This window comes from Notolepis coatsorum, assembly GCF_963971535.1.
Source record: "Notolepis coatsorum genome assembly, chromosome: 15".
NCBI lineage: Eukaryota > Metazoa > Chordata > Actinopteri > Aulopiformes > Paralepididae > Notolepis > Notolepis coatsorum.
This window is the reverse complement of record NC_140179.1, coordinates 95,192,885-95,217,991: the sequence shown is the minus strand read 5'-3', so window position 1 is coordinate 95,217,991 and position 25,107 is coordinate 95,192,885. Positions and strand designations below refer to the sequence as shown.

Below are 25,107 nucleotides of genomic sequence, written 5' to 3'. Positions count from 1 at the left end.
GTCAAAACTACAGGAATATACATTATTAAAAAAAAAAAAAAAAAAAATCGTTTATCGGTATCAGCCTTGAGCAGAAAGTTATCGTTATCAAAAAATCTATATCGTGCACCCCATATGTATGTATATATATATATGTGCGAATAAATTGGCTATAATAAGGTAATTTATAAGCCTGCTTACTATAATAATATTTCAAATTGCATTGGTCCGGATGGGAGAATTCAGTACTGTATCTACAGAACCTTCTGTTTAATCATCTTCCCTTTATTCATTTCCTTAGATTTTTTTGTACACATGATCTCAAGAAGGTACTGAACGAGATCAGTGGCAGTTTTTAATGTTTGGTCATTATTAGTCATGGGCCATGGTCATGGTGTTATTCACTGTCAAAGATGCAAAGAAAAACCATAATTCATATTCTCCTTCGTTTCATCACAATTTAAGCAAGCCTAGTAATAGACACAATATTTCTGACACTGGGAAGACATTCACTGAGGTCCATAGATGTCCCTAGATACAAGAATATGCAAATGGCCCTGTAGAAGTGGAGCAATATTCCAGTTACTAAGGTATGTAATTTAGGCAGATTTTCAGAAAATAGGCTCCGGGTGGAAGAGGTTAAAGCGTGGCATAGCTACAACGGGACCTGGCTAATCCCCGGCGCTGAATGAGTTACCGTTGTTTTTTATTTAACAGTATCCAACTATCCATTATATCCAACATGGATATGGCTTTTTTAACAGTATATCCATTATATCCAACATGGATATATATATAGCTTATTTTTTTCACTTATTGCAGCATTTGATCAAAATTCAAAACAAAATAAAGCTTATCAGTGGTGCACCACAAAATAACCACGTAAACTCAAATAAATGATGTGCAGAATAGTGCAATAACAAAGGTAGTGCAGTAACACAGAGGTAGCTTGACTAGCTTCACAAGTTCAGTTACATTCAGTCATAAATAATTATATATATAATAATATAAATATTATAATAATAATAATAATAATAATAATAATAATAATAATAATAATAATAATAATAATAATAATAATAATAATAATAATAATAATAATAATAATAATAATAATAATAATAATAATAATAATAATAATAATAATAATAAGAGTAAATACTCATATATTGTTTCGTTATACCATGGCCTGGTTGAGTACTCAATTCCGATTGGCTGGGGGGAGTTTTTCTACATACTGCAGTAAAAATCGATGTGCTCGTTTAGCTTTCTGGCAGAATCCCCTGAAGGAAAACTTCTCGTGTGCCATTTGACAATGACCCAGAAAGCTTTATGCCAGCAAGCCTGTCAATAACTTTGCCTATGGCTAACAAACAATGAATATGATGACATGTTCTAAGAGTATGTTTGACAAAAAGGCTGGCTTGCTAGCCAGAATCCCCATTGTCCCCAAATCAATAACCCTTTTCACTTCAAATATGCATGGTAGAACAGTCAGTCGTAACCTTAAATCAGGGCTGGGCGATATGGCCTAAAAATAAAATCTCAGATTTATTTATTTTTTAATCCGATTTACGATTTTAATCGATTTTTTTCTCTTGAAAACTAGAAATCATTCAAATAACCTTTGTTTTTATTTCACACAAAAAAATATATAAATCCAAGATGAATTTCCCTATTGGGATTGAAGTGCAAACCTAACTTTCACCAAGCTACACTTAAAAAAAAAAAGATTATATATATATATATATATATATATATATATATATATATATATATATATATATATATATATATATATAAAAGGTTACTCTTGATCAAACAAAGATGAATGTCCCTATTGGGATTAATAGAGTGCAAATCTAACTTTCACCAAACGGCACTTTTTGTAAAATAAATGTGACCCTTGAATTTTTTTATTTACATTTTTCAAAATCGTCCGAAATCATTCATTCGAATTAATCGATAAAATCGATTAATCGCCCAGCCCTAGGGTGTACGTTAACTTTTTTTGCACATTGCACAGGCCAAAAACGTGTAGCACAAGTATAAAGCATGTTATATTTGTAACAGTCACAAATGTGCCTATTGTATTTGTGTTATTTAGTTGCAGTGCCATGTTTGGCTGTCATTTTCATGCTGACAAGTTGACGTCACACAGCCAGACACGTTACATGTAAGGAATTATGGGATTTGGTGTTGGGTGTATGGACTCTACTAGGGGTGGGAATCACCAGTTTCATCACGATACGATACGATATTGATTCTTTGGACAACGATACAATATTTGCCGATATCTGCCACGATACGATGCAGGTGCCTGCAATCGATATGAGACGATATCATAAGCCCATTTAACACAATCAGTAACATTTAGATCAACTCAAAAAGGCAACGGAAATATCATTTGATTTTGACCTCTTCCAGACTTTAAGGAAAAACAATCTATTGTTTTTAATACAAATAGACCTCCTGTTCACTGTAAAGTGCCACGTTTTGATATACCGGTAAAAAGAAAAAATATATTAAAAATAAATGTCATGAATATTTTTTTATCATGATTTTTTATCATCCATGTACACTTCACAGTATCATGCAGATCAATGCTATGAACAGCAATTGGATTATTTAATTTGGGATTTTGCAAACCTAGAAATCGTGACATCGATAACGGAAGAAATTATATGACATATGTCATGATTTCTTTGATATCACCCAGCCCCACCCAATACTGGGATCAGTATCAATGTACAACTAATAGCTATTAAAAAAAGGCACCCGTCCATTCATTGAGATTGGCCCGATTTTGCTCAAGCGCCTCTGATATACAGGTTGTAATCTCCACACACACACACACACACACACTGAGCTCACCCTTTAGACTGTCCATTGGCTCTGTTCTCAAAGAACTTGATCTCCAGAACATCACTGATGCCTATCGATCGGATGGCATCCGTCAGGTCTTCATCCGTTGTCCACTGCAATACATAGATGTTCAATTTATCATCTTCTTCATCGTCAGTCATTATCACAGTGACACGCTAATGTTGCCATCATCATCATGATCAGTACCGGAATTACTGTCATCGTGCTCATCACCATCAACGCAAAGGCTCATTGTTTCTTCCAATATAGCCTAAATATTTTTTTGCACAATTTCACAAAGTAACAATTTATCTGCCTATGTATATTTTCATACTAGCATGGCGTGTCCCTTGCATTGCTCCTTCAAATTATACTTTTTTTTGTGTGACATTAAGTTCTTGTGAATTACCGCATTTCTGTATTATATCACTTTTCTAGTACTGGGACACAAATGAATGACTAGGGATGGGTACCTTTCACATTTGAACCGGTACATCAATACCGGTACCCAACGGTACCTTTTTTCTGTACTTTAGTCTCAAAATTGTATCTACCTACCTCAGTTGTAAAAAAGAAAGAAAAAAAATCCAAACTTAATATTTAATAAATAAATAATGTATTATTATTACTTTATTATAATTTACATCTTACTGATGTAAAGTATTTTACAACTGATTAAACAAACAAACAATCTAGCAGCAATGAACTACGCTGCTGCTGATTGAGTATTCTAGCAGTTATTTTCGCTCCACCCCCGCTTGGAGAAGACCCGCTCTGCGGTGTGTGTGGCTTGTTTACCGACGTCACATCCTCTACTCTTCTGTCCTGAGTTGTGCCGGCTTGCACTGTAGCCCTAGGAGCTAACGGTATGTCCGACGGTTAGCTTAGCTAACGTCAGCTTAAGAACGTCAAATGGGTTACAAACATGTGAAACTATGGAAGGAGTAAGACTATGATAAAAAATAAAACCCACGCGGCAGCGCGAGCACATAGCAAAAGAACGTTTCGAGCGGAGTGGAAGTTTGGAGATAGTGGTGTTTCAAGAGACTGGCTACAGTAATATGATGCTGGGCTGTAGTGATCAGTTGTTCCGTGTGGCGCAAGTATGTAAAAAAGAAAAACAGAAACAACACGTTTGTCATCTGTAGTAAATAAATGAAGCTGGAATCCATTCGTGACCATGAACAGAGCCAGTGTCCCATTGTGTCCCGGATTCAATCTCCTCTCCTCTAAAGGTGCTCCGTGGCTAGCCATGTCAGACAGAGCAGATGTGGAAACTGAGCTACACTTTCTAACAACCTGCCCACTACCAAGATAGATATCAGAGACATATACTCCCCAGTCGCCATGAATTGCAAACACCCAAAGAGAGTTTGAAAACATGTATTGTGCCTTAACACTTTGAGTGCCAGGGACGCGATTTGTCGTTAGTTCATGCCGCCAGTTGAGTGCCACCAACGACATATAGCGTTTTTTTTTTATCTACTTTTTTCTCCCATTTTCTCTCCCATCCCAATTTCGTATAGTCCAATTCTACCCTCCCCTGTCTCGAACATTGTTAGGCCATGCCTCCCACAAGCCGGCTGCAATGTGGACTCGAGGAAGCAGCAGTCGCATCTTTTCACCTGCACAGCGCAATCTCTCAGCGTCGGGGGTCTGCGTTTGGAGTAGGGATGCTCGATATTGGCTTTTTTACCGATACCGATATTCCGATATTGTCCAACTCTTAATTTCCGATACCGATATCAACCGATACCGATATATGCAGGTTTCCCCCCCCCCCCCCCCCCCCCCCCCCCAAAAAACTGAATAATTTCAGGTAACTAATAATTTCACTGGATATATATATAACAAATATTGTTATTGTTTTTTTTTTTAAACCGATAACGATATTTTCCGATATCACATTTTACTGCCGATATCGGCCGGTAATATCGGTCGGCCGATAATATCGGACATCCCTAGTTTGGAGGGCACGCCGCCCGTCGCTTCCTGATTCTGCTGCGCAGGCGCACCAACCGACCTGTAGGAGTCGCTGTCCACAACGTCCGATCCCCACCCATCAGCTTCCCACCCCCTAATACTGCCAATTGTATTAGTATGAACGACCAGCCAAGCTGATAGCAATGCGGAGAGCTGGGCTCGAACCCAGCGTCTCCTGCATTGGTGGTGAGCGCCTTGCCCACTGCACCACCTAGCCGCCCCATATAGCGTTTGTTTGTCGTTTTTTTTTATTGGCGATTTGAATTCATATTTTATCAATTGAGCCTCACGCTAGTGTTGCAGACTCTCTCTGGGGGGGCATCTCAAGAGACCCAAGTTGATCGCCGACCCACAGAACAGCGTGGATTATGTATTTCCAGTACCCAACGCTGAATCAATAAACGCGATCGATATTTGGAATGGCGATCAGGAATTGGAATAATCTTTTTGGATAACATCTGATCTGAGGTAAGCAATTTATTTTACCAGTCTTGGGGTAATCGGATCTATTTTGACCTATATATCAACGTGTGCCCTATGTGTGTGTGTCTGTGTGTGCGCGCTGATCAGGAAATGAGAATATATTTTTCAAATCGCTTCTCTAGCGTGCATAAGTACACATATTAGGGGTGGGAATCACCAGTTTTATCACGATACAATATCGATTCTTTGGACAACGATACGATATTTGCCGATATCACAAAGTCTGCCACGATACGATACGATACGATTCAGGTGCCTGCGATCGATATGAGGCGATATTATGTGCCCATTTAACACAATCAGTCACATTTAGATCAACTAAAAAAAGGCTACGGAAATATCAATTGACTTTTTATTTTTGAGCTCTTCCAGACATTTAAATGAAAAACAATCTATTGTTTTTAATACAAATAGACCTCCTGTTCACTGTAAAGTGCCACGTTTTTATATATAGAGCTTTAAACTTTAAGTAAAATGTTTTGGAACTCACAACACGCAAGCTAAAACCCCTTCCTCTCCCAAACTGTTCCTACAATTGTTTTATGTTGCATGATGATCATGAATATTTATTATGTATTCATGTAGTTTAAATATCAACATTATCTGTCCATCCTCAGTAACACACACACAGAATGCCCCTCCCCCAGTCCCCCACAGAAAGGTAGACTTCCCCCCCCCCTCTCCTCTTCTCTCTCACGGTTAGCTGCTTAGCTTAAGCAGCCAACATAACGTTAATTTAGGTCTGCCCACGCGACGTGCGCATAAAGGAATGGCGACGATTCAAAGCATGTTAGATGCATTTGACACGTTGCGGGGAAAAGACTGCACACTTATATCGGGTCGCAAAATAGACGCTCTGACTCTGTAGCGCTGTAATGTCTACACGGAGTTTCACACTACTGGGCACGGGCGGATATGACGTCGCCGGATTTTCAAAATAAGAGTATCGCAATATGAATCGATCTTTTTACGTTGCATCGATCCTATTTGATTATTGATAATAGATCGATATATCGATCTGGATCGATGTATCGTCCCACCCCTAACACATATCGATAATCTAGTGTTTATTTGAAAACGATTCATAAATAGGCAGAAAAATTACAATGTTTTTTGTGTATGCCAGAATATTCCAGTAAAGGGCGATTATCACGGAATCTATAAGGGCTTTTCAAAATGCTATAAAACTTAAATGAACCGATTAAAAAACAATCCGTCTCGACAATGTCGACTGCAAACAAGTCATTGATAAACGACGGGCAGATTAGACACATAGCCATAATTTAAGACAGCGATTATGCGTTTAGAGCGCCATCATTGAAGTGGGTGGTGGCATCCAACGATAAATAGTGCACGCCACGCTGGCAATCAAAGTGTTAACACGCAGGTTCGGTTTTTGCGGTCAACAAAACATGACGTCAGGACTTTTTTTTGCGCATTATACCGAAAGTTGGCACCGGTGGATCTCACGTGAATCGATACTCGGTAGTACCGACGTGTTTCGGTAGGTACCTTTAAAAGTACCGAATTCGGTACCCATCCCTATGAATGACACCATACATTTTCTGTATTATTATATTATACCCTTTGAACCTTTATTTATCCAGGATAGGTTCACTGAGCCCTGCTTCACACTGTTACATTCATCCACACCTGGGAGCTGCCCAGTACAACCACAGCAAGTGAAAATGATGATCCAGCGGAGTTGGAACGAGAGCGAGTGTGTGTGTGCGAGCAAGCATTAGAGTAAGGCCATGTCCAGACGAAAACTATTTTGATCTTTTTCGTTTTCATTTTTTTATTATTAAGTTTTCCATAAAACAAAATGGTCTCAAGAAATAAATGTGTGCCACAAATGTACAAAATAAATGTCTTTCCTGTTTTAGACGTCGCTCTTTTATTTTGAAACCCCCGACCGGAAGTGTCATCACTAGCGGAACAACTTGTGCCGTCGGATCTGTGCTTTTGAGTGCACGCTAGTTTTCCAAAGGAGAGGAGAGACACCGCAGCTCACATGCGCAAAATGCATCTACAAGCAATCGATGAGGATTTTAATCGGCAGCAGAGCGTGTCAAAGTCGTATATATCAGGGTTCGAAATTAACGGGGCTTGGGGCATACTGCCCTTGAAAATGGACAAAATGCCCTCGAAAATCAGTTAAGGGGGGCACAAAATGCCCCCGACAGTTTACTAATTATATATATATATATTTATCCGGTAATGGAGTGTCTGTGTATTGTACGGTTCAGATGACGCGCAAATAAAAAAATTCATTTGGCGGAGCCGGGAGAGGCGAGCGCTGGCTGCAGGCAGCAGCAGCACTGCAGCCAGGTGCTAGTCAGTTTGTGTAAAAATGGCAAGCACAATATAAATCACTCTTCATTACGACTTTAAAAACATAGCCATTAACATTACATAGGCCTACACACATCTTGCCATAGCGTTAGCAGTTTGTACAACACAACGCACGTTTTAACTATGGTAGCCCGACGCAGCCCGCAAGCTAATACTGTACAGTCAATGAAATGTTACCGTAGCTAGCAGAGGAGGAAATGGGAGTCTGAGAGGCGGGGTGTTTAAAGACAATGATAGGTGTTTATTCAACATCCAAGAAGGCTAACATACATCTGTGTTTTACTAACTCCAACCGGGACTATTGCCGCTGTCCCACTGCATGTTGATGTTATGAACTCCTCCGGAGCTGATAACATTGCCTGAGCTGGCGGTCCGTGACGCTAAAATGTCCGTGGGGACCCGGCACCAACCCATAGATAGTTCCAAGTCACCGAATTACGTAATTCACCACAGTTGCACTCAATATTTAAATAATGTTAGTCTAAATAAATGTAGACAGATACATAATAATTTCAAGCACAAAACGAATCTTTCCATCAGGGAATTTAAACATGGTTGACATTGTTTTTTTGTGTTTATATTAAAGAAAGGAAAGTCTAGTGCTGGCTGAGCATATGGTTTGTTTGCACTAAGTTAATACTTTGACAAATGTAGCCTATATTTTTCAGTCAGTTTGGTCTTTGTGTGCCAAACATTATTTAAGGCTGTAAACACTGTAAACCTTTTATTTATTTTTTAATAAATGAGAAGCATGTTTAGATTTTTTAGTGTTAATTTTTTTTAAATAAAAATTTACGTATATCGAACCAAACCGAAAACCGTGACCCCAAAACCGTGATACGAACCGAATCTTCCATTTTGTGAACCGTCCCACCCTACCGTTTATCATAAAAATTCAGTGCCCCTGAAAATAAAAAAATAAAAAAATGCCCCCGAAAATCAATTAAGGGGGGCAAAAAAAGCCCTTGAATTTTTTTTTTATTTCTAACCCTGCTGTATATAATATGATACCTGTTGTATTAAATTAATTGATTGATGTTTAACTTGTCCCTGTGTCCAGTCCTTTCGACTAGCAAACGTCTGTATTTAATGTTACCTCAGGATACCACTGTCTTTCAGGATACAATTTTTTTTGGAATTCGAAGCTTCGGGGCCGAGATTCGATTTTAATTCGAAGCTTCGAGATAAATAAAAAGAAAAATTTTGATTTTTTTCTTTTACTTTTAACCCTTTTTTCGCCAATGACGGATTAAGCCGTCATTCCTCGCCATGCTTAATCTGCCAATGACGGATTACGCCGTCATCGAGATCAATATTTCAAATTTCTGTCATGGCAATCATATTTCACCCACAGAGACTTGGCTGGTCCTGTAGATCTCCGCTCAACTCTCCAACGGTTCAAGACCGCCACCTGGTGGCCGATCGGCGAGTTGCCAAAACCGGAAGTGAGTGGCCGGAAGTGGTGCTCATCCATATTCGGTCCGGCCACTCGCTATCGCTTGCGGGACTCCATCTTGACACACTGGACATGGATCCGTTGCCATAACTCGATAAACAAACATGATTGGACGTATATTAGTATTATACAACCTGGAACTGGGTCGCCTAGATCGACATCCCATAATAACAATCTTTTTGCTCCACTCTCATCGCCCAACACTACGAGGAAGCTGCGGTGAGTTTCAGCGTGTTTGATTATTTTTATACATACAAACTGCTCTGATCTATATATCACCCATACTACATAAATGATTTAACGTGGGTCACGGAATTATAAACGACCCCCTCCCCCCCCTCCGGTCAACATCAGATGATAAGTCATAATGTCTAGGATCATGTACAGTTGACATTTTTTATCTGGCGTTGATCGCTATCAAACTGTATTTGATCATCAATATATGCATTTATGGCTATAACTCACGTTCTGCAGAATGCTGCAGAAAACGATAAAAACATATTTATACTTTAGACCGTATTTTAGTATGAATGAAAAAGTAGAACGTTGCTACATCCTAAACGATAGATACTTGATGTTGAATGGGCCATAGTAATGTCAATTTAGCAATACAATTTAGAAAGTTATAGCCCTGCAAAGTAGATGAACATCTCCATAGACAAATGGAGCTGGCAGAGAATGGATTAGGACGAATCAAAGTGGTGGCGGAGAATGGGTTAACTTTTTTATTTTTTTTATGTTGTGGGACTTGTACATCACTTTGTTCAACTTTGTCAGTGCTGTAAAGTTTAAACCTTTTTAAATCTTAGACAAACGAAACACTTCTTTCATGAAATATTGTAAGCCGTCATTTGAGGTAGTGATGCACGATATATCGGCTGCTGATATAATATTTTACACATCGGTATTGGTCCGATATCAATATAGGGCCGATATTTAAAAAATCTTATTTTTATATATATATATATTTTTTTTAACATGTTTTGGCCTTAAATAGGTTCAAAATATCAGTCATTTCTGAAAATAAGTTACAAAGGTAAAAAATAAAAAAATAAAATGCGGTTTGGAAAATAGCTCTTTATTTGATTATCATAAAAAGTGTTTTCTATACAGAGATATCGACATCGGTAAATATCGGTATCGGCCAGAAGAGCAATATTAATATCGGTTATCGGTATCGGCCACAATTTTCACATCGTGCATCACTAATTTGAGGCTTTATAAAAGCAGCACAATGAACACAAATCTGTCAGTGCCAAGTCTGACCTCATCTTAAATAACAAACAGCATTGCTTGTTGTAATTAACAAAGAGAGGCAGAGTTGATTTTGCACACACAAAATAATACATGTATATAATTTTTTTGATTTTTTTTTTCATATTCGCATCCCATGCCCATCGAACTAAACTTCGAAGTATTTAAGACAACCCTAATAGATATATATAATAAACATATGCGCTACACTGCCCCAGGTTGCGGAGAGACAACCAAACATGCCGTGAAGTAGGGCTGGGCGATATGGCCTCTAAATGATATCACGATATTTTTTGGCTATGTTACGATACACAATGTACATCATGATATTTTGAAATGTCCTCTAAAGCCCTTAAAAATGCTTGATTTAACCCTTTAAAAGCATACAGTCACGCCAACATGACAATTAAAATAGTCCCTGCAACATATGTTTGCATTAAACCATGCAGATGCTTTAAAAAATTATTTACTTAAACGTTTCTAAAAGAGTAGTCTACTGACACAGTAATACAGAAAAAGACTTTTTTTTTTTAAATCCACTTTCTCCTTATTTTTCTCCCATCCCAATTTCGCCTCGCCAATTATCCCCTCCCCTGTCTCAAACGTTGCTAGACTATGCCTCCCACTGGTCGGCTGCAGTGAGGACAAAGCCTTGCATCACGTGTCCCCTCCGGTACACGAGGAGGCAGCTGTCGCATCTTTTCACCTGTACAGCGCGATCTCTCAGTGGCGAGGAGTAACGCGTGGGAGGCTCACGCTGCCCCCGATGCTTCCCGATTCTGCTGTACAGGCGCACCAACCGACCTGTAGGAGTCGCTGTCCACAACGTCCAATCCCCACCCACCAGCTTTCCCACCCCTAACACTGCCAATTGTGTTAGTATGAACGACCAGCCAAGCTGGTAGCAACGCCAAGAGCTGGGCTCGAACCCAGCATATCCTGCGTTAGTGGCGAGCGCCTTGCCCACTGCGCCACCCCATCTAAGACAATTTATATAAAAACTCTTGGGTGCCTAAGACTTTTGCACAGTACTGTTTTCTATCCACTTTAGCCAAAAATACACACACTACTGGAGAAAATAATCATGTAACCGAGGAATGGTCCGCCTATACTTTTAATATAAAATCACGGGAGACTTGATAGCTTAGACTTATGATTTTTATTATCAGCAATGTTATAACATCCTACTCAGGGCTGTACGCTAAGCTTTTTCACTAGGGGCACACTTGCCCCTAAATGAGAAATTTAGGGGCAAAGAATATTTTTAGGGGCAAATATTTAAATAACTATTTTACCATTATAGTAGGGCTGGGCGATATGGCCTCTAAATGATATCGCGATATTTTGACATTTCCTCTAAAGCACATAAAAATGCTTGATTTAACCCTTTGATGCATACAGTCACGCCAATATGATGATTATAATAAGTCCCTGCAACATATGTTTGCATTATTAAACCATGAAGATGCTTTAAAAAATAATTTAATGAAAATGTACTAAGAGTAGTCTACTGACACACTAATAAAAAAAATTATTTACATCTAAGACAATTTATATAAAAACTCTTGCCTTTTACACAGTACTGTGTTTTCTATCCACTTTAGCCAAACACACACATATATATATATATATTATATATATACACACACACTACTGTGAGAAAATAATAATCACACAGACTTAATGATTTTAGAATATTTCAGATAATGAAATTAAATGTTTATATCATCAACTATCCAGTTAGTATTTATACTGTGTGTAACATTTGGCTACTTTAAATCATTGAATGTAGAGAGAGAGCGAGAGAGAGAGAGAGAGAGAGAGGGGGGGGGGCGAGAACGAACAAGAGAGCCAGCCCCCCCCCCTTCAGGTTTTGTTCTAGGTTCGCGTTTTGATCGTCTAAGCTGCCGTAGGTGATGACGTCACACTCGAATGTAAACAGGAAGAGATGGAGATGGAGACACACGGAGATCGAAATTGAATGATATACAGAAGTGAATAACCAATAAATATGAAGTTATGTTTAAACTTCTGTTGTCAAGCGTTGTCAATATAACCCACCCCCTTTCCTCATGAATGGAACTAGTCTTGTGGAGTCCGCTTTGACCGTTTTCCAGGGTTAGCAGAGATTGCTAGTTAGCTTAGCATAATCCTAATGGATACCTTGGTTAGAAGCTACCGTTAGCTCATTGCTCGTGTCAATTAAATTGCATGTTATTAAAGGTCCGTGCTGGTCTGTCTAATGAAATTACAACCGCAACATTATATTGCACTGTACAGCCCTGGTTGTAGGCTAATGTTTTACTACAATTTGTATGGATTAATTTAGGAGTGAAATGCGAATGAAGGGTTGAAATCACCACTCGCAAGCTTGCCCCCAGATATTATTTTAAACTCGCACGGACCAAATTAGGGGGCAATTTGTGATCATATCATCGCACTGTACAGCCCTGCTACTGGAAAACGAAACACTGTAAAGGTGCGTGTGCATCATCATCATATATATATTTACTTTTTAATTGCATGAAACATTATGAAGTACTCCCTTATGCCACTTTTCCACAGTCTGCACGGTACCTACTCTGCTCGGTAGTACCCCCCATAGATTAGATAGATATAAAGACAGTACCCCCCCCCCCCCCCCTCCGTCAGTGTAGCTGGGGCGGCGTGACATCATCTTCACCGCGACACACGGAGGATTTAATATAGTCATATCGCCCACCCCTAACGTGAAGATAGGGCTGGGCGATATGACGATATTATATAAATATCGGGTACAGTTCATTAACGATACGCTTTTTAAACGTATCGTGGATATCGTGATGTTTTGACCAAGAGGCTTGTGTCGCGTCAATCTGGTCCACACGTTGACACTTTTGAACAGCGCCGCCACACACACACACTACTGCATCAAAAGTGACTACTTATGATAACAAAGGCATTCGTTTTGTGGCATTAACGTTATATAGTTACACTCTCAATAACATCAGCGTATTTACATAGCAACGACCGAGGTCGACCTAGATATAGCAAGCATTAGTCGTTCATATCTCAGCCCGTGCTGACTCGGTTGTGCCCATTCTGCGGTCTGTTAATAACGTTTTCAATCAGACAGATGTATGGAAAGGCTTTTATTATAACATCCGTTGCTGCAGTAAAATCATTATGCCTCCAGTCGTTTAGTCTTCCTGCGGAGCTAAAAGCTAAACGTCGGCCGCGGCGAGCTACCGCTGCCATTGTTGTTGTCATTGAGCTCTCCAATGGCGGAAGTAAAAAATGAATACGCGCTTGCCAATTGGTGCTAAGAACAGCAGGGCGGGTGCAAGCGATGTGACGTAATTGGCAGACGCGACTGTCAATCAAAATGATTCTGTTTGCCGACTGAATGAAAAACGTTATTAACAGATTGCAGCATGGGTACAATACAGTACAGCTCAATACAACAACAGTCAACAGTGGACTGGAGGATGCAGACCAGAGAGACTTTCGTCTTGTTTACATCAGGGTCCCCCATTTTCAATTCATCATCTTTCATATCTAAATCATATAATATCTCATTGCTAAATATATGCAATATATAATCTAATAATCCAATAATCTAAATCTAATATATAATATAAAAATGCTAAATGCATGGGTATTTTATTTTGTCTTTAATGTTAGCTTGCAAACTCAAATACTGTCTTGGTAAGCCTCATAATGAATTGTTTGGGGGAAAAAAGAAAAACATCGTGATGCGTATCGTGTATCGCCGAAAGGTCAGAAAATATCGTGATATCATATTTAGGCCATATCGCCCAGCCCTACGTGAAGACCCGCCCTACTCTGCCTCTGATTCGCAGACTGTGGGTGGGGGAATGTGATTGGACCAAAGCAGAGTTGACAGACACACACAGACAGTGGAGCAGTCGACATGCAGACAGACGCTGCTCCTGCTTGCAGTCGGGATAGTGGAGAATTTCGACTCGTTGCATGTTGGCGCTGTCTCGCAGATAATACATATCACTGCTGGCAGGACAAAACCTCATAACTCCACCTTTTTTTTTTATTTATTTTTTTATATAAATCAACTCCGTAGATCATCCTCCATATGCGTGTGTGGGTTTTACAAAGTTTAAACAATGGGAAAGCATTAAACCGATCATCTGTCTAAATCTCCTAACTCTATTCGCCCTCAAATCTGTGTTCGTTTTTTTTTCATCTGCTGAAAAGTTGGGTTTTTAGAGTTATGAGGTTTTGTCCCGCCAGCAGCGATATGAAAAGTATCATTTGCTCAGAGTCCAGAGACAGTTGTGGTTCGGTCTGGATGTGGACCAGAGTGCGGACTTTTAGAATGCCTGTGTTAGACCTACAGTATAATACTGCCAGCTGGTAAAAACTGAGCGTCCTCTCGTCACTTCGGCTAATTTTATTCAACTAAAACTGTGTAAAATCAATGTAATTAATAAATGGTTCAAATTCATTGAATTCAGCTCAATTCGATTTCAAACGGCACAGTCTTTTTTATTATGTATAGGTTACTAATAATTATTTAATAAATATTAATTAACCTTAATCCCATTTTTTTTACAGTATAACAAAACCAAAAACTATCGGTGTCGGCCGATATGGCTCATAGACTATCGGTGGCAAAAAACGTGATCGGGCATGCCTAGTTGTAATGCCTTGCTCAGGGGCATTACAGCAGTTGGTACTGAGGGACGGGAGAGTATTATTCATCCACTTCCGTCACAGGCCCACTTCTCTAACCTTCCGGTGATCCCTGTGGGAATTGAACCTCTAACCCTGACAGTGAGAGTACCAAGCATTCAACCCATTGAGCCAAACAGGACCACGTCGTGGCAACATAACAGACATCTTTGTGACTTACCCATGTCAGGTTTCCAATGTACAAAGCGATCCTCTTGCCAGTGTAGGTATAGACCACGTTGGGAGGAGCACTCTTGCCCCCCTCTGTGCCACCCGGGGTAGGCAGCGAGTCCAGGTAGTCTCGGTCCTCTGGAGCGTCACCGTTATTGGCTGATGGGGATATGACATCATCATACAGGTCGATCTGGTCGTGGACAGGGTAATCGGATTCCTATTGGACAAAACGGGCAGGAGAAGAGAATGTGGTCAGTTATTGAATGAGAAAGCTTGGTACAGCTGCATATTAAACTCTTTAAAGAAAATAATCAATTAAAAAGGCACATTGGCGATATATTTAGCATATAATCTCACATATTTTTCTATTTTATACTCCCAGGGGCTTGTACAGAAAAAAGAATTTCATGATAAAGTATTCTGTATTTTACTATGACAATTAATAAACAAACTTGAACCATATCCCAAGGCTCTAAACTGTTATGCACACATTAATTTCGTTTGAATATCTCTTCCTGTGGTGTCACCAGAGGACACTGAATCCTTGTGTTATGTTCATTACAGCTCAATTAAATTATCTAGGTGAAAGAATAGCAATCACCCCATGGCAAAAAAAACATCAGGGGACCGGGGAAAAATGCTGGCGATCCTGTGGGCTAAACGAAGCCAATCATTCACATATATTCTGGGAATGCCAAACCCTGGTACCATACTGGCAAGAGATACACAAGAACCTAGAAGCAATTTTTTAGATTGACATCCCCTTCAAATTTGACACCCTATACCTAGGAAATATTCCCTTTGAAAAATGGGACTTCAACGACAAAAAATTGATAGATACTTCTGATAGCAAGCAAGAAAGCTATCACAAGAAGATGGTTAAAACCAGAGCCTGGCACCTACAGTAGAAGATTGGATATACGTAACTCATGACATCTACATAATGGAAAAGATGTCATTTTCAATACAAATTCAGCAGGAGAAGTTCTACCGGATCTGGTCGAAATGGACAGAATATGTCAAACACACACGATCTGACTTCTGCTAAAAGTAATAACGATCTAATGTAAAGGATCCTCCCCAGGAACAACCGCTAGCCTGTCTGATATATTGTATTATTGTTTTATGTTCCGTCTTATGTCTGACCCTATGTGATGTCCCCCTTTTTTTTTTATCTTAATTTAAATTTGATTTTGTCCTTGTTTTTATTATTGAATCTTATTTTTGTTTCTTTTATTTTATCTTTTATGTTTTCTTCTTCTCTTTTTGTCACCCCCACCCCTTCCCTCTTTCTCTCCTTCCCCCCCTCTTTCCTCCCCAACTTCTGCTCACTCTGTTACCTGATGTGTACCAAATAATTTATCTAGTGGCCATTGCCCACTGGTAAAATTCAAAAAAAGAAATAGCAATCCCTATTTCAAACCTTATCTATTTTTAGTCTAAATCATTTCAGTTCAGGTACATCTCATACCAAGCGCTATGTGCATGGCAGAAAAGAAGCAAAGTGACTTGATTTACTAGATCGTTGACAGATACAAGTATATTCGCTCTGTTTAATGGAGTTTATTGTATCTCGACAATACGAATGGCTCGGATCTGTACTACTACTACTAGCTAGGTCTTCACACATTCCTAGACATTAAAGTGATCCGAGAATTGTAGAATTTGCGTTGTACTATTAAATAACACGAAATTCGAACTAATGAAAAAACATAATAATATCTCGCAATACCTTGCGTTATGGAAGGGGCGTAGAGGGAAAACAACAGTTTGGTCAAAACGACACAGTATCCTAGCGCTTTTATAGATAGCCCTCTTTAATAATAGGCCACTTTTTCCACAGAGACGTTGTTTTCGATTTCCTAGTTACCTTGATTGATTGATTGATAATTGTATTAACAGATTGCAGAATGGGTACAGTACAGCTCAATACACACAATTGTTAAGGGGATGCAGACCAGAGAAAGACTTTCGTCTTGTTTACATCAGGGTCCCCCATTTTCAATTCATCATATTACATACATGACACACACGACATACAGATAGACAGTACTGCTACGCCTACATCTATACATTTATGACATACCAGATTTGCAAATCCAGTACGGTTTGTGATACAAAAAGTGTCCAGAAAAGAGTGTATATACATTTGACGTAGAAACTGTACATTGGAGGAGGTGCATCTAACCTAGGGTTTCGTCCAACGTGTTTATTAAGTAGCACCCCTACATCTGACACACGTGACGTCACTACTAGCTCAGGAGCTAACGGCTAGCTGGCGCCCGACACCGACCAGGCCACGCTGAGCTCTGCAGCTGCGGCGGCGCGAGGCCTCGAGTCCGCGGCTCAACAATGGCTCGGTGGCTTAATTCGCTTATAGCCAAACCACCTACTTAGCGCCGGCGTGCACATTATAAAATCACATGAAAACATTATATATATATTATAATCGACAACGTGGAGACAAATAGAAGGCCAGAATTTCCAAGCTTTACAGATCTGGTTAGGCGGTTTTACAACAGCCGCTTTTTTAAAACCGAAGAGGGCTGTGCCGCCGCGCGGGGCCTGGAGACTGGATGAGAGCGAGCGTTCTTATTATTATCCCTTTGCTCGGCCGAGCACGTGTTTACATTTCATGTATTAATAAAACGGCACCATAGCGGGAGGTTTAGTCATTATTCTGCGTGAAATACCTGGTTGAATTCCTCCTCTACATCGGCGTAAATGTCGATGTGATCCACGCCGTCCGCCATTTTCCATTCGGCCTCCTTCTCTCTCTCTCCTCCTTCTTCTTCTCTCTCGGTGAGCGGCAGGCAGACAGAGAGACCCGCGTCCCGCCGGCGAGGACAAGAAGGGGACTTCCGGTCGGATTTGTTTTTCAAAATAAAAGCTTCAATTGTTTCAAGTTCAGCTTCCAAGTTTCTTTTTATTATTTGTGTCATACAGAAGTACAGAATACTTTTATATAAAATGCTCCCTTCTGTTTTGCTCCAGAGATTGTACTAGATAAAAATAGATAAGTATAAAATAAGAATAGTAAGTATAAAAATGTGTTCAATATATACATATATACAATGTATGTATAATGCAGAGTAGAAAAGTAACTGAGTTACAATACTATATACTGTACAGTGCAGAAATGGGATGAGGTACAATTTACAGTAAGGTGTAATGAGGTATGGGTTGTGGTGCAAATTCTTTACCAATAAATATAAAGTGTGTTTAGGTGTCTAAAGTGTGTAAAGTGGGTGCTGCAGTGAGTTGTTTGTTTAAAGTGAGTGTGTGTGTGTGTGTGTGGATGTGTGTGCTGTGAGTGCATTTGATGGTTGTTAGTTACATAGTGTTATTGTCATTTAGCATTCTGATGGCCTGAGGATAACGTTTAATATGAAATACAAGTTTATATTGAATAACGTTATTTTATTATTTTGTTGTTAGCCAATTCTGATATATTTTCTACCATTCACATTGTTTTAACATTGCGGATGGTGGATTTTACCTATCTGACAGGATGTGTTACCATTGTTTTAATTACATTCGACGTTATATAGGCTCAGAAATATAATTTCCAACCTCTACCTGACAGGGCAAATCTTTCCTGTGACAAAATGGCATCCAAGCAAGGTAATACAAAAAGTCAACCAACGAACTAGATTCTTGTACCGGATCTCCTCTCTGGTAAACAAGAATACCCTGAAGACTCTGGCAGGAGCACTCATTCAAGGGTACTACGACTATGCTTGCACCTCATGGTACCAAAGCACCTCAAAGGCGCTAAAAACAAGATTACAAACATCACAAAACAAACTGGTCAGACTTCTACTTGACCTTACCCCCAGAACCCACCTCACCCCTGCCCACTTTGACAACCTAGGATCGCTTAGAGTAGACAACAGAGTACAGCAACTTGCAATGGGCCTGGTCTACAAGATACATTATACGACTAAGGTACCCATGTACATGTCAAAATACTTCCCAAAGGTCAGTGAATACCACAACCACAACACCAGAGGAAGCTCAACAAATCATGTTAAACCCAGATTCGGCTCAAACAAGGGACTAAACACGTTTCGCAATTATGCCACATCAATGTGGAACGCCCTACCCAAATGTAGCAGGGTGGATTATCCCTGCTTCGTGGGAACGGTTGCTGGCAGTCACAAGGTAGCTGGACACAGTAGAGCTCCGTCTGACTGCACCCTCGTCTTTGGGCCTGGAGCGTCAACCTGGGACCCGGTAGTGGGAGTGAATGGGGCCCGGGATTTACCAACCTGGTTTGGTACTCTGGTCCTCCTAGCCTCTCCGGGGCGGTCAGCAGTACTCCCCAACTCGCTCTCACTTCCCTGATTACCTCCTTGGGCCCTCCCACACCTAGTGACTGATATGCCTAAATAGATTTGTCCCTCCCGCAAGCAGTACCCTCCCTTGATGACCACTAGAAACCTTACAATGAAAAGGGGAGAGTTGGGTATGAAGGGGTTAATTGTATTAACGTTACCCACACCAAAAGAGTTGTTAAACGGCTCATGAATGGACATGCACACAGAACTCCCATCTAATTCTTTAATGTTAATTCTACTGGTCAGTTACAATGATTTAATAATAGTGACCAAATGGACTGAAGTCCCACTATAGTTCCGTTTGTAACTCCATACCTCATAAACACGTATATTATACACCCACCTCTGGGTTAATATCAGGGATAATATACTTCAATGTGTTTGACTCATCGCCCATGTCTGGGTCTTCACCCTGTATAATACCTCTGACAGGCTTTAATTATACGGCAAGAATAATACCTCTCTAGGCTTTATTTATAATACACCAGGTCTGTAACCTAACCTCCCCACAGGGAAAGGGTTAATTAGATGGAAAAATATTATTAAACACAAACACGTTATCACACTCAAAGAAAATGAAAAGAAATCACAAGGTGGGCCCACAAATACCTAACCAAGTCCTATGCTAATGCCGGCATGTATTGTTAATGGGGTACCCCTAGAACTGTGGTTAGCAACGTTAGCTTCGCCCGCAGGCTGCACCACACTGTGTACTGTGTAATAGATCCGGAGCATTGATGCTCAATAGACCTGTCTCAAACCCTGCCCCTTTTCTTGATCCTCCAATCACAGTTGTCGCTTACCTCCGACTTCCTCGTACAAACTTTGTTTGTACGAGGAAGTCAGAGGTAAGCGACAGCTGTGATTGGAGGATCAAGAAAAGAGGGCAGGGTTTTGAGACAGGTCCATTGTACTCAACCCAAAATGGCGGCCGCGCCGCACCACCACCGTCCGGGTGGCAAGATGGCGTCGAGCGCTCTCGTCGCGGGTGCTAGCAGGCGGGGCTGGAGCAGGAGCAGTAGTGAGCTGAGAGCGTGTGCTGGGTGTTGGCGACCTCTGCCGGTCGGGACGATCTCCCGTGTTGGCCTGAAGTCAGCCGGTGCAGAACGGTTGTAAACAGCCGGTGCAGAGTCGACGGCGCGTGTTGTGAAGGGCCAGATTAAACTGAATAGATATATGTATCGTTTGATATACTTTGTATATTATTTATATATATACACGGAATATCCCTTTACCTGCGTACAGACCAGAGTAATATTCACTCTCCTATTGGACAGCGCCCCCAGGCGCCAACGCGCAAGCCCCCAACGGCAAGTTCAAAGACAACTGCAGGCATGTCAGAACATGCCCAGAGTCTGCGTAGTAATACGAGACAAAGACTGAGGTTGGGACTAGATATTCACTTAAGTATAAATACGGCGCAGGTGTAAACGGCAGTACCTTACCTAAACCTTACCTAAACCTTACCCACCTTCACCACGAGTCAACGTGCAGTGAAGTGAGCAACCTTGCGTCTAAATAGAGCATTGAGAACCGCGTGCGAATAGAATGTTAAAGTGTCAGAGTTTAATGAAGTAACGTTGAGTTCGACTTAATCTAATGTGAAGTCAATAGTCGATCATTTATTGTATATCGTGCGGCCACAGTTCTTCCGTGTGTAGCATTACCCATCGGTTCGTCGTGTCTTTAGCTAGTGTACTTATCCAGGCTGTGTGGCCTAAATACGTCGCCCACACCCGAGGAGTCCTAGGCGAGAACCGTTGGACATGTACACAGGAGAATCGGCGCCGGCGATTGCAGAACCATTCCTGGTTGGATTATATTGATTTGGGACGTGACTACCGGAGAAGAGCACCGTTGATTTCCACTATCGTTTGGGATTTAACCTCGTGAGGATTACCACTCGGGCCTGCCTCGTGGACGGGGCTGGCTAGCTGTCGTCAATGCTGTCGAGCATCTTGGATTACAACTATTGCTTTTGCTGCTGATCAAGGGAGTACAAGCACCGACTCCTGTACCTGGAGTCTCTTTATTCCCCATTGAATCAGACGGAGTACCCGAACATTCCTCTACCCTCCAGGCCTTACACCCCGGAGGGAACCCATTGTCTCCAGTTGGTACCGGTGTTGCCCTATATAATTGCTACTATACAACAGGTGGCGTCAGCTTAGACCCATCGTAGGATTCCTGCTATTCTTAGTGACTTATGCTCTTGACTGACTTTACGTATATTCTTCGCCATACAAGCGCGACCCTAATTCTCATTCTGTAACCTAACGTTGCCTAATAATAATAAATTACCCTCCAATAGTATTTCTGTGTCAATGCCGTGTTCTTGTGGGTGTTCACCATCTATATTTGATGTACTGTCTGGCCAGTAATTAAAGTACATAACTAGCAGTGGTTTAATCTATCACAATCTTTAATACAGTCAGGGTTTTGTAACCCCTCAGTTACAATTGGTCCTTCGAGCCGGATGGTATCAGTGTAATATTTAATATAATATTAATATTAACCATGGCCAGCGGTGAACACTCCCCAAGCGGCTCTCCTAAGCTAGAACGCCTGCAGCGCAAACGTCAGCCACCTCCATATCTGGAGGAATTCGCTTTCGTTCTACCCCCTAGCTTATCTAAACAGATGTTAAATACGGATAAAGCGGATAGTCTAAGCATGTCCAATCCTATCGACTTGGCGACCCTGCCAGTAGAGACCCCAGTGGGTTCAAACGAAACTGACTCAGCTCACGGGGGGGACCAGGTGGGACATGACATGACTATACCTCCAGACAGCGTCACCGGGATAGACCCCGGAGCGCTCCAGGATAAAGAAAGCGCTCCAGGGATAGAACCCGACACACAACCAAGAGAAGAGAACCGCGCCCAGGAGATAGACCTCGGAGCGCGCCAGGAGAACAGATCTCCAACAAGCCCTGTCAGCACCCGATCACCTCCGTCAGTGTCATCCCCCAGTGAGGCGGACCAGATACTGGCGCAAGCCTTGATCGCCACACTGACAGCCTCCACCGAACGCGACCGGCTTCAAGCAAAGACGCTTAGTGAGCGCGAACACTCCGCCACGGAAAGAGAGTGCCTCCACGCGCAACTCCAAGCGCAAGCCCTTAGTGAGCGCGAACACTCTGCCGTGGAACGAGAGCGCCTCCGGGCGCAACAATTAAGTGAGCGCGAACACTCTGCCATGGAACGAGAGCGCCTCCAGGCTCAACAGATGAGCGAGCGCGAACAACGAGAGCGCCTCCAGGCGCAACAAGTAAGCGAGCGTGAACACTCTGCAGCGGAACGGCGCAACAATTAAGCGAGCGCGAACACTCTGCAGCGGAACGAGAGCGCCTTCACGCGCAACTCCAAGCGCAAGCCCTTAGTGAGCGCGAACACTCTGCAACTGAACGAGAACGCTTCCAGGCGCAGCAAAGGAGTGAGGACGACCGCATAAGACTGGAGGAGAGGCGCCTTCAGACGGAAGAGAACATCGAACGAGACCGCGCCAATGCACAGCGCGACGCCGCCAATGCCCAGCGCGAAGCAGAGCGTGACCGGCTGCAGGCGCAGATGATAGAACAATTGATTGCCAGGGCGACACCCCCTCTCTCCGCACGGAGCTCCCGGAGATCATCACGACAAGGGTCTAGGGCACCTTCCCCTACCCGACAAAGCGACCCGGGACCCGGCCAACAGGAGGAACCTGTCTACGTCTCCGACCCCCCTCCCCGACCGGTCCATACGAGACCCAGCCAACGGGAAGAACCGGCCTACGTCGCCGAGAGACTGACTAGAAGACTCCAGGACCTAGAAGAGGAAGAGGAAGAGGAGGAATGTCAAGCCCACCAGCAGCAACGTACTCTGGACCAGGAGGCCCAGTACAGCCCCGACTTCAGCCCCGAGTCACTGCACTACAAACCCCCGACTCAACTCACGGGTGAGTTTGACGTACAGTCAGCACCGAGGAACAGCACCTGGGGACCCGGCCTCTGGTACCCACCAAGTACTAACCCACGACCACACGTACGGGGAGACTCGCCCAGGAGGCCTCTTCCCCTACGTTCACCAATGTGCCAGCCATCCATGGCATCGTACCTTGGCACACCGACGTTCCCAGACTTTACGCGCAAGGACAGAGCACAGTACACGGAATTACGCATGTGTTTGGAGACTATGATGTCCGACGTCCCCGACGAGTCGTACAAATATGCCAGGTCCTACACGACAGCAACAAGAAGAAACCCGTACCCCCAAGCAGCTCGAGAGTGAACGTCATGTACATAGACCCTGCGAAGAGCGGGAGCTCCCGAGTGCTCTTGAAGGTGGTCCGAGTGATATTAAGCTACGAGGACAAGGTCATGGACACTTACGCCGTCCTAGACGATGGGTCAGAAAAGACTCTCCTCCTCGCATCCGCCGTAGCCCGGCTGGGTCTGCGGGGGAGCGAAGAAACAATGACAATCCGTACCATTAGAAGAGACCTGAAGACCATAAAGGGTGAAAATGTCTCCTTCACGATAGCAGCGGTCGGGCAGCCCGAGAAGCAGTATAGCATTACTAACGCCTTCACCAGCCACGACATAGGCCTGTCACAGTACACCTACTCCATCCCAAAGCTGATGGAAAAATACGTGCACCTACGTCAACTACCTATACCGCTCATCGACGACGCCACCCCGACCCTGCTCATAGGATCCGACCACGCACACCTCATCGTCCCAACGGACCGGGTCCACATCGGGCCCAGAGGCTGTCCAGCAGCGGTCGAGACCCGCCTGGGTTGGACACTACAAGGCCCCCTCTCCGGGTCTTCCAACCGACCGACAGCCACTCGCTGCCTCCACTCAAGGATAAACGAAGAAGACACCACCCTCTTACAGCACGTCGAGAGGCTATGGACATTAGACGCGATGTCCTTTAAGAATGAAAAGAAACTCGTTCGCTCAAAGGAAGACACTTATGCCATAACCCTCCTCGAGCAGAGGACAAAGAGAGTCGAGGTCAATGGAGTGATGAGATACGCAACTCCACTCTTGAGGCGAGAGGGTATGCCCACCCTCCACGCCTCAAAAGAAGCGACAGAGCGATATCTACTGAACACCGAGCGGCGTCTAGCCAAAGACCCCACTCAAGCCACTGTGTACCGCGCTGAGATCGACAAGCTGATCACAGCGGGACACATAAAGAAAATTGACATTCAAGAGGCCGACCAGACGATCGAATCATGGTACGTGCCCCACCACAAGGTCCACCACAACGGCAAGGATCGCATTGTATTCAACTGCAGCTACCAGATCGGACTACAGAATCTGAATAAAGAACTCTTGCCCGGCCCAACACTCGGCCCCTCTCTCCTCGGCGTACTACTACGTTTCCGCCAAGACAAGGTGGCCATCAGCGGCGACATCAAAGGGATGTTCCTGCAGGTGCGACTAGTGGAGGAGGACAAGCCCTTGCTGCGGTTCCTATGGAGAGAGAGGATCAAAGATGAGCAACCATCCATCTACCAATGGGAGGTCCTCCCCTTCGG

At 42.5% G+C, this 25,107-nt stretch overlaps 1 protein-coding gene across 1 annotated transcript in view; it reads right to left on the bottom strand.

The window, feature by feature from the left end:
- cpsf6 (cleavage and polyadenylation specific factor 6) overlaps positions 1-18,040 on the bottom strand; it is a 47,582-nt gene extending 29,542 nt beyond the window's left edge. Inside the window, 3 exon segments of the mRNA XM_084330074.1 lie at positions 2,854-2,957; positions 15,246-15,455; positions 17,932-18,040. Coding sequence (XP_084186200.1) covers positions 2,854-2,957; positions 15,246-15,455; positions 17,932-17,991 — 374 coding nt within the window. The 5' untranslated portion in view covers positions 17,992-18,040.
- Positions 18,041-25,107: the final 7,067 nt, after the last annotated feature.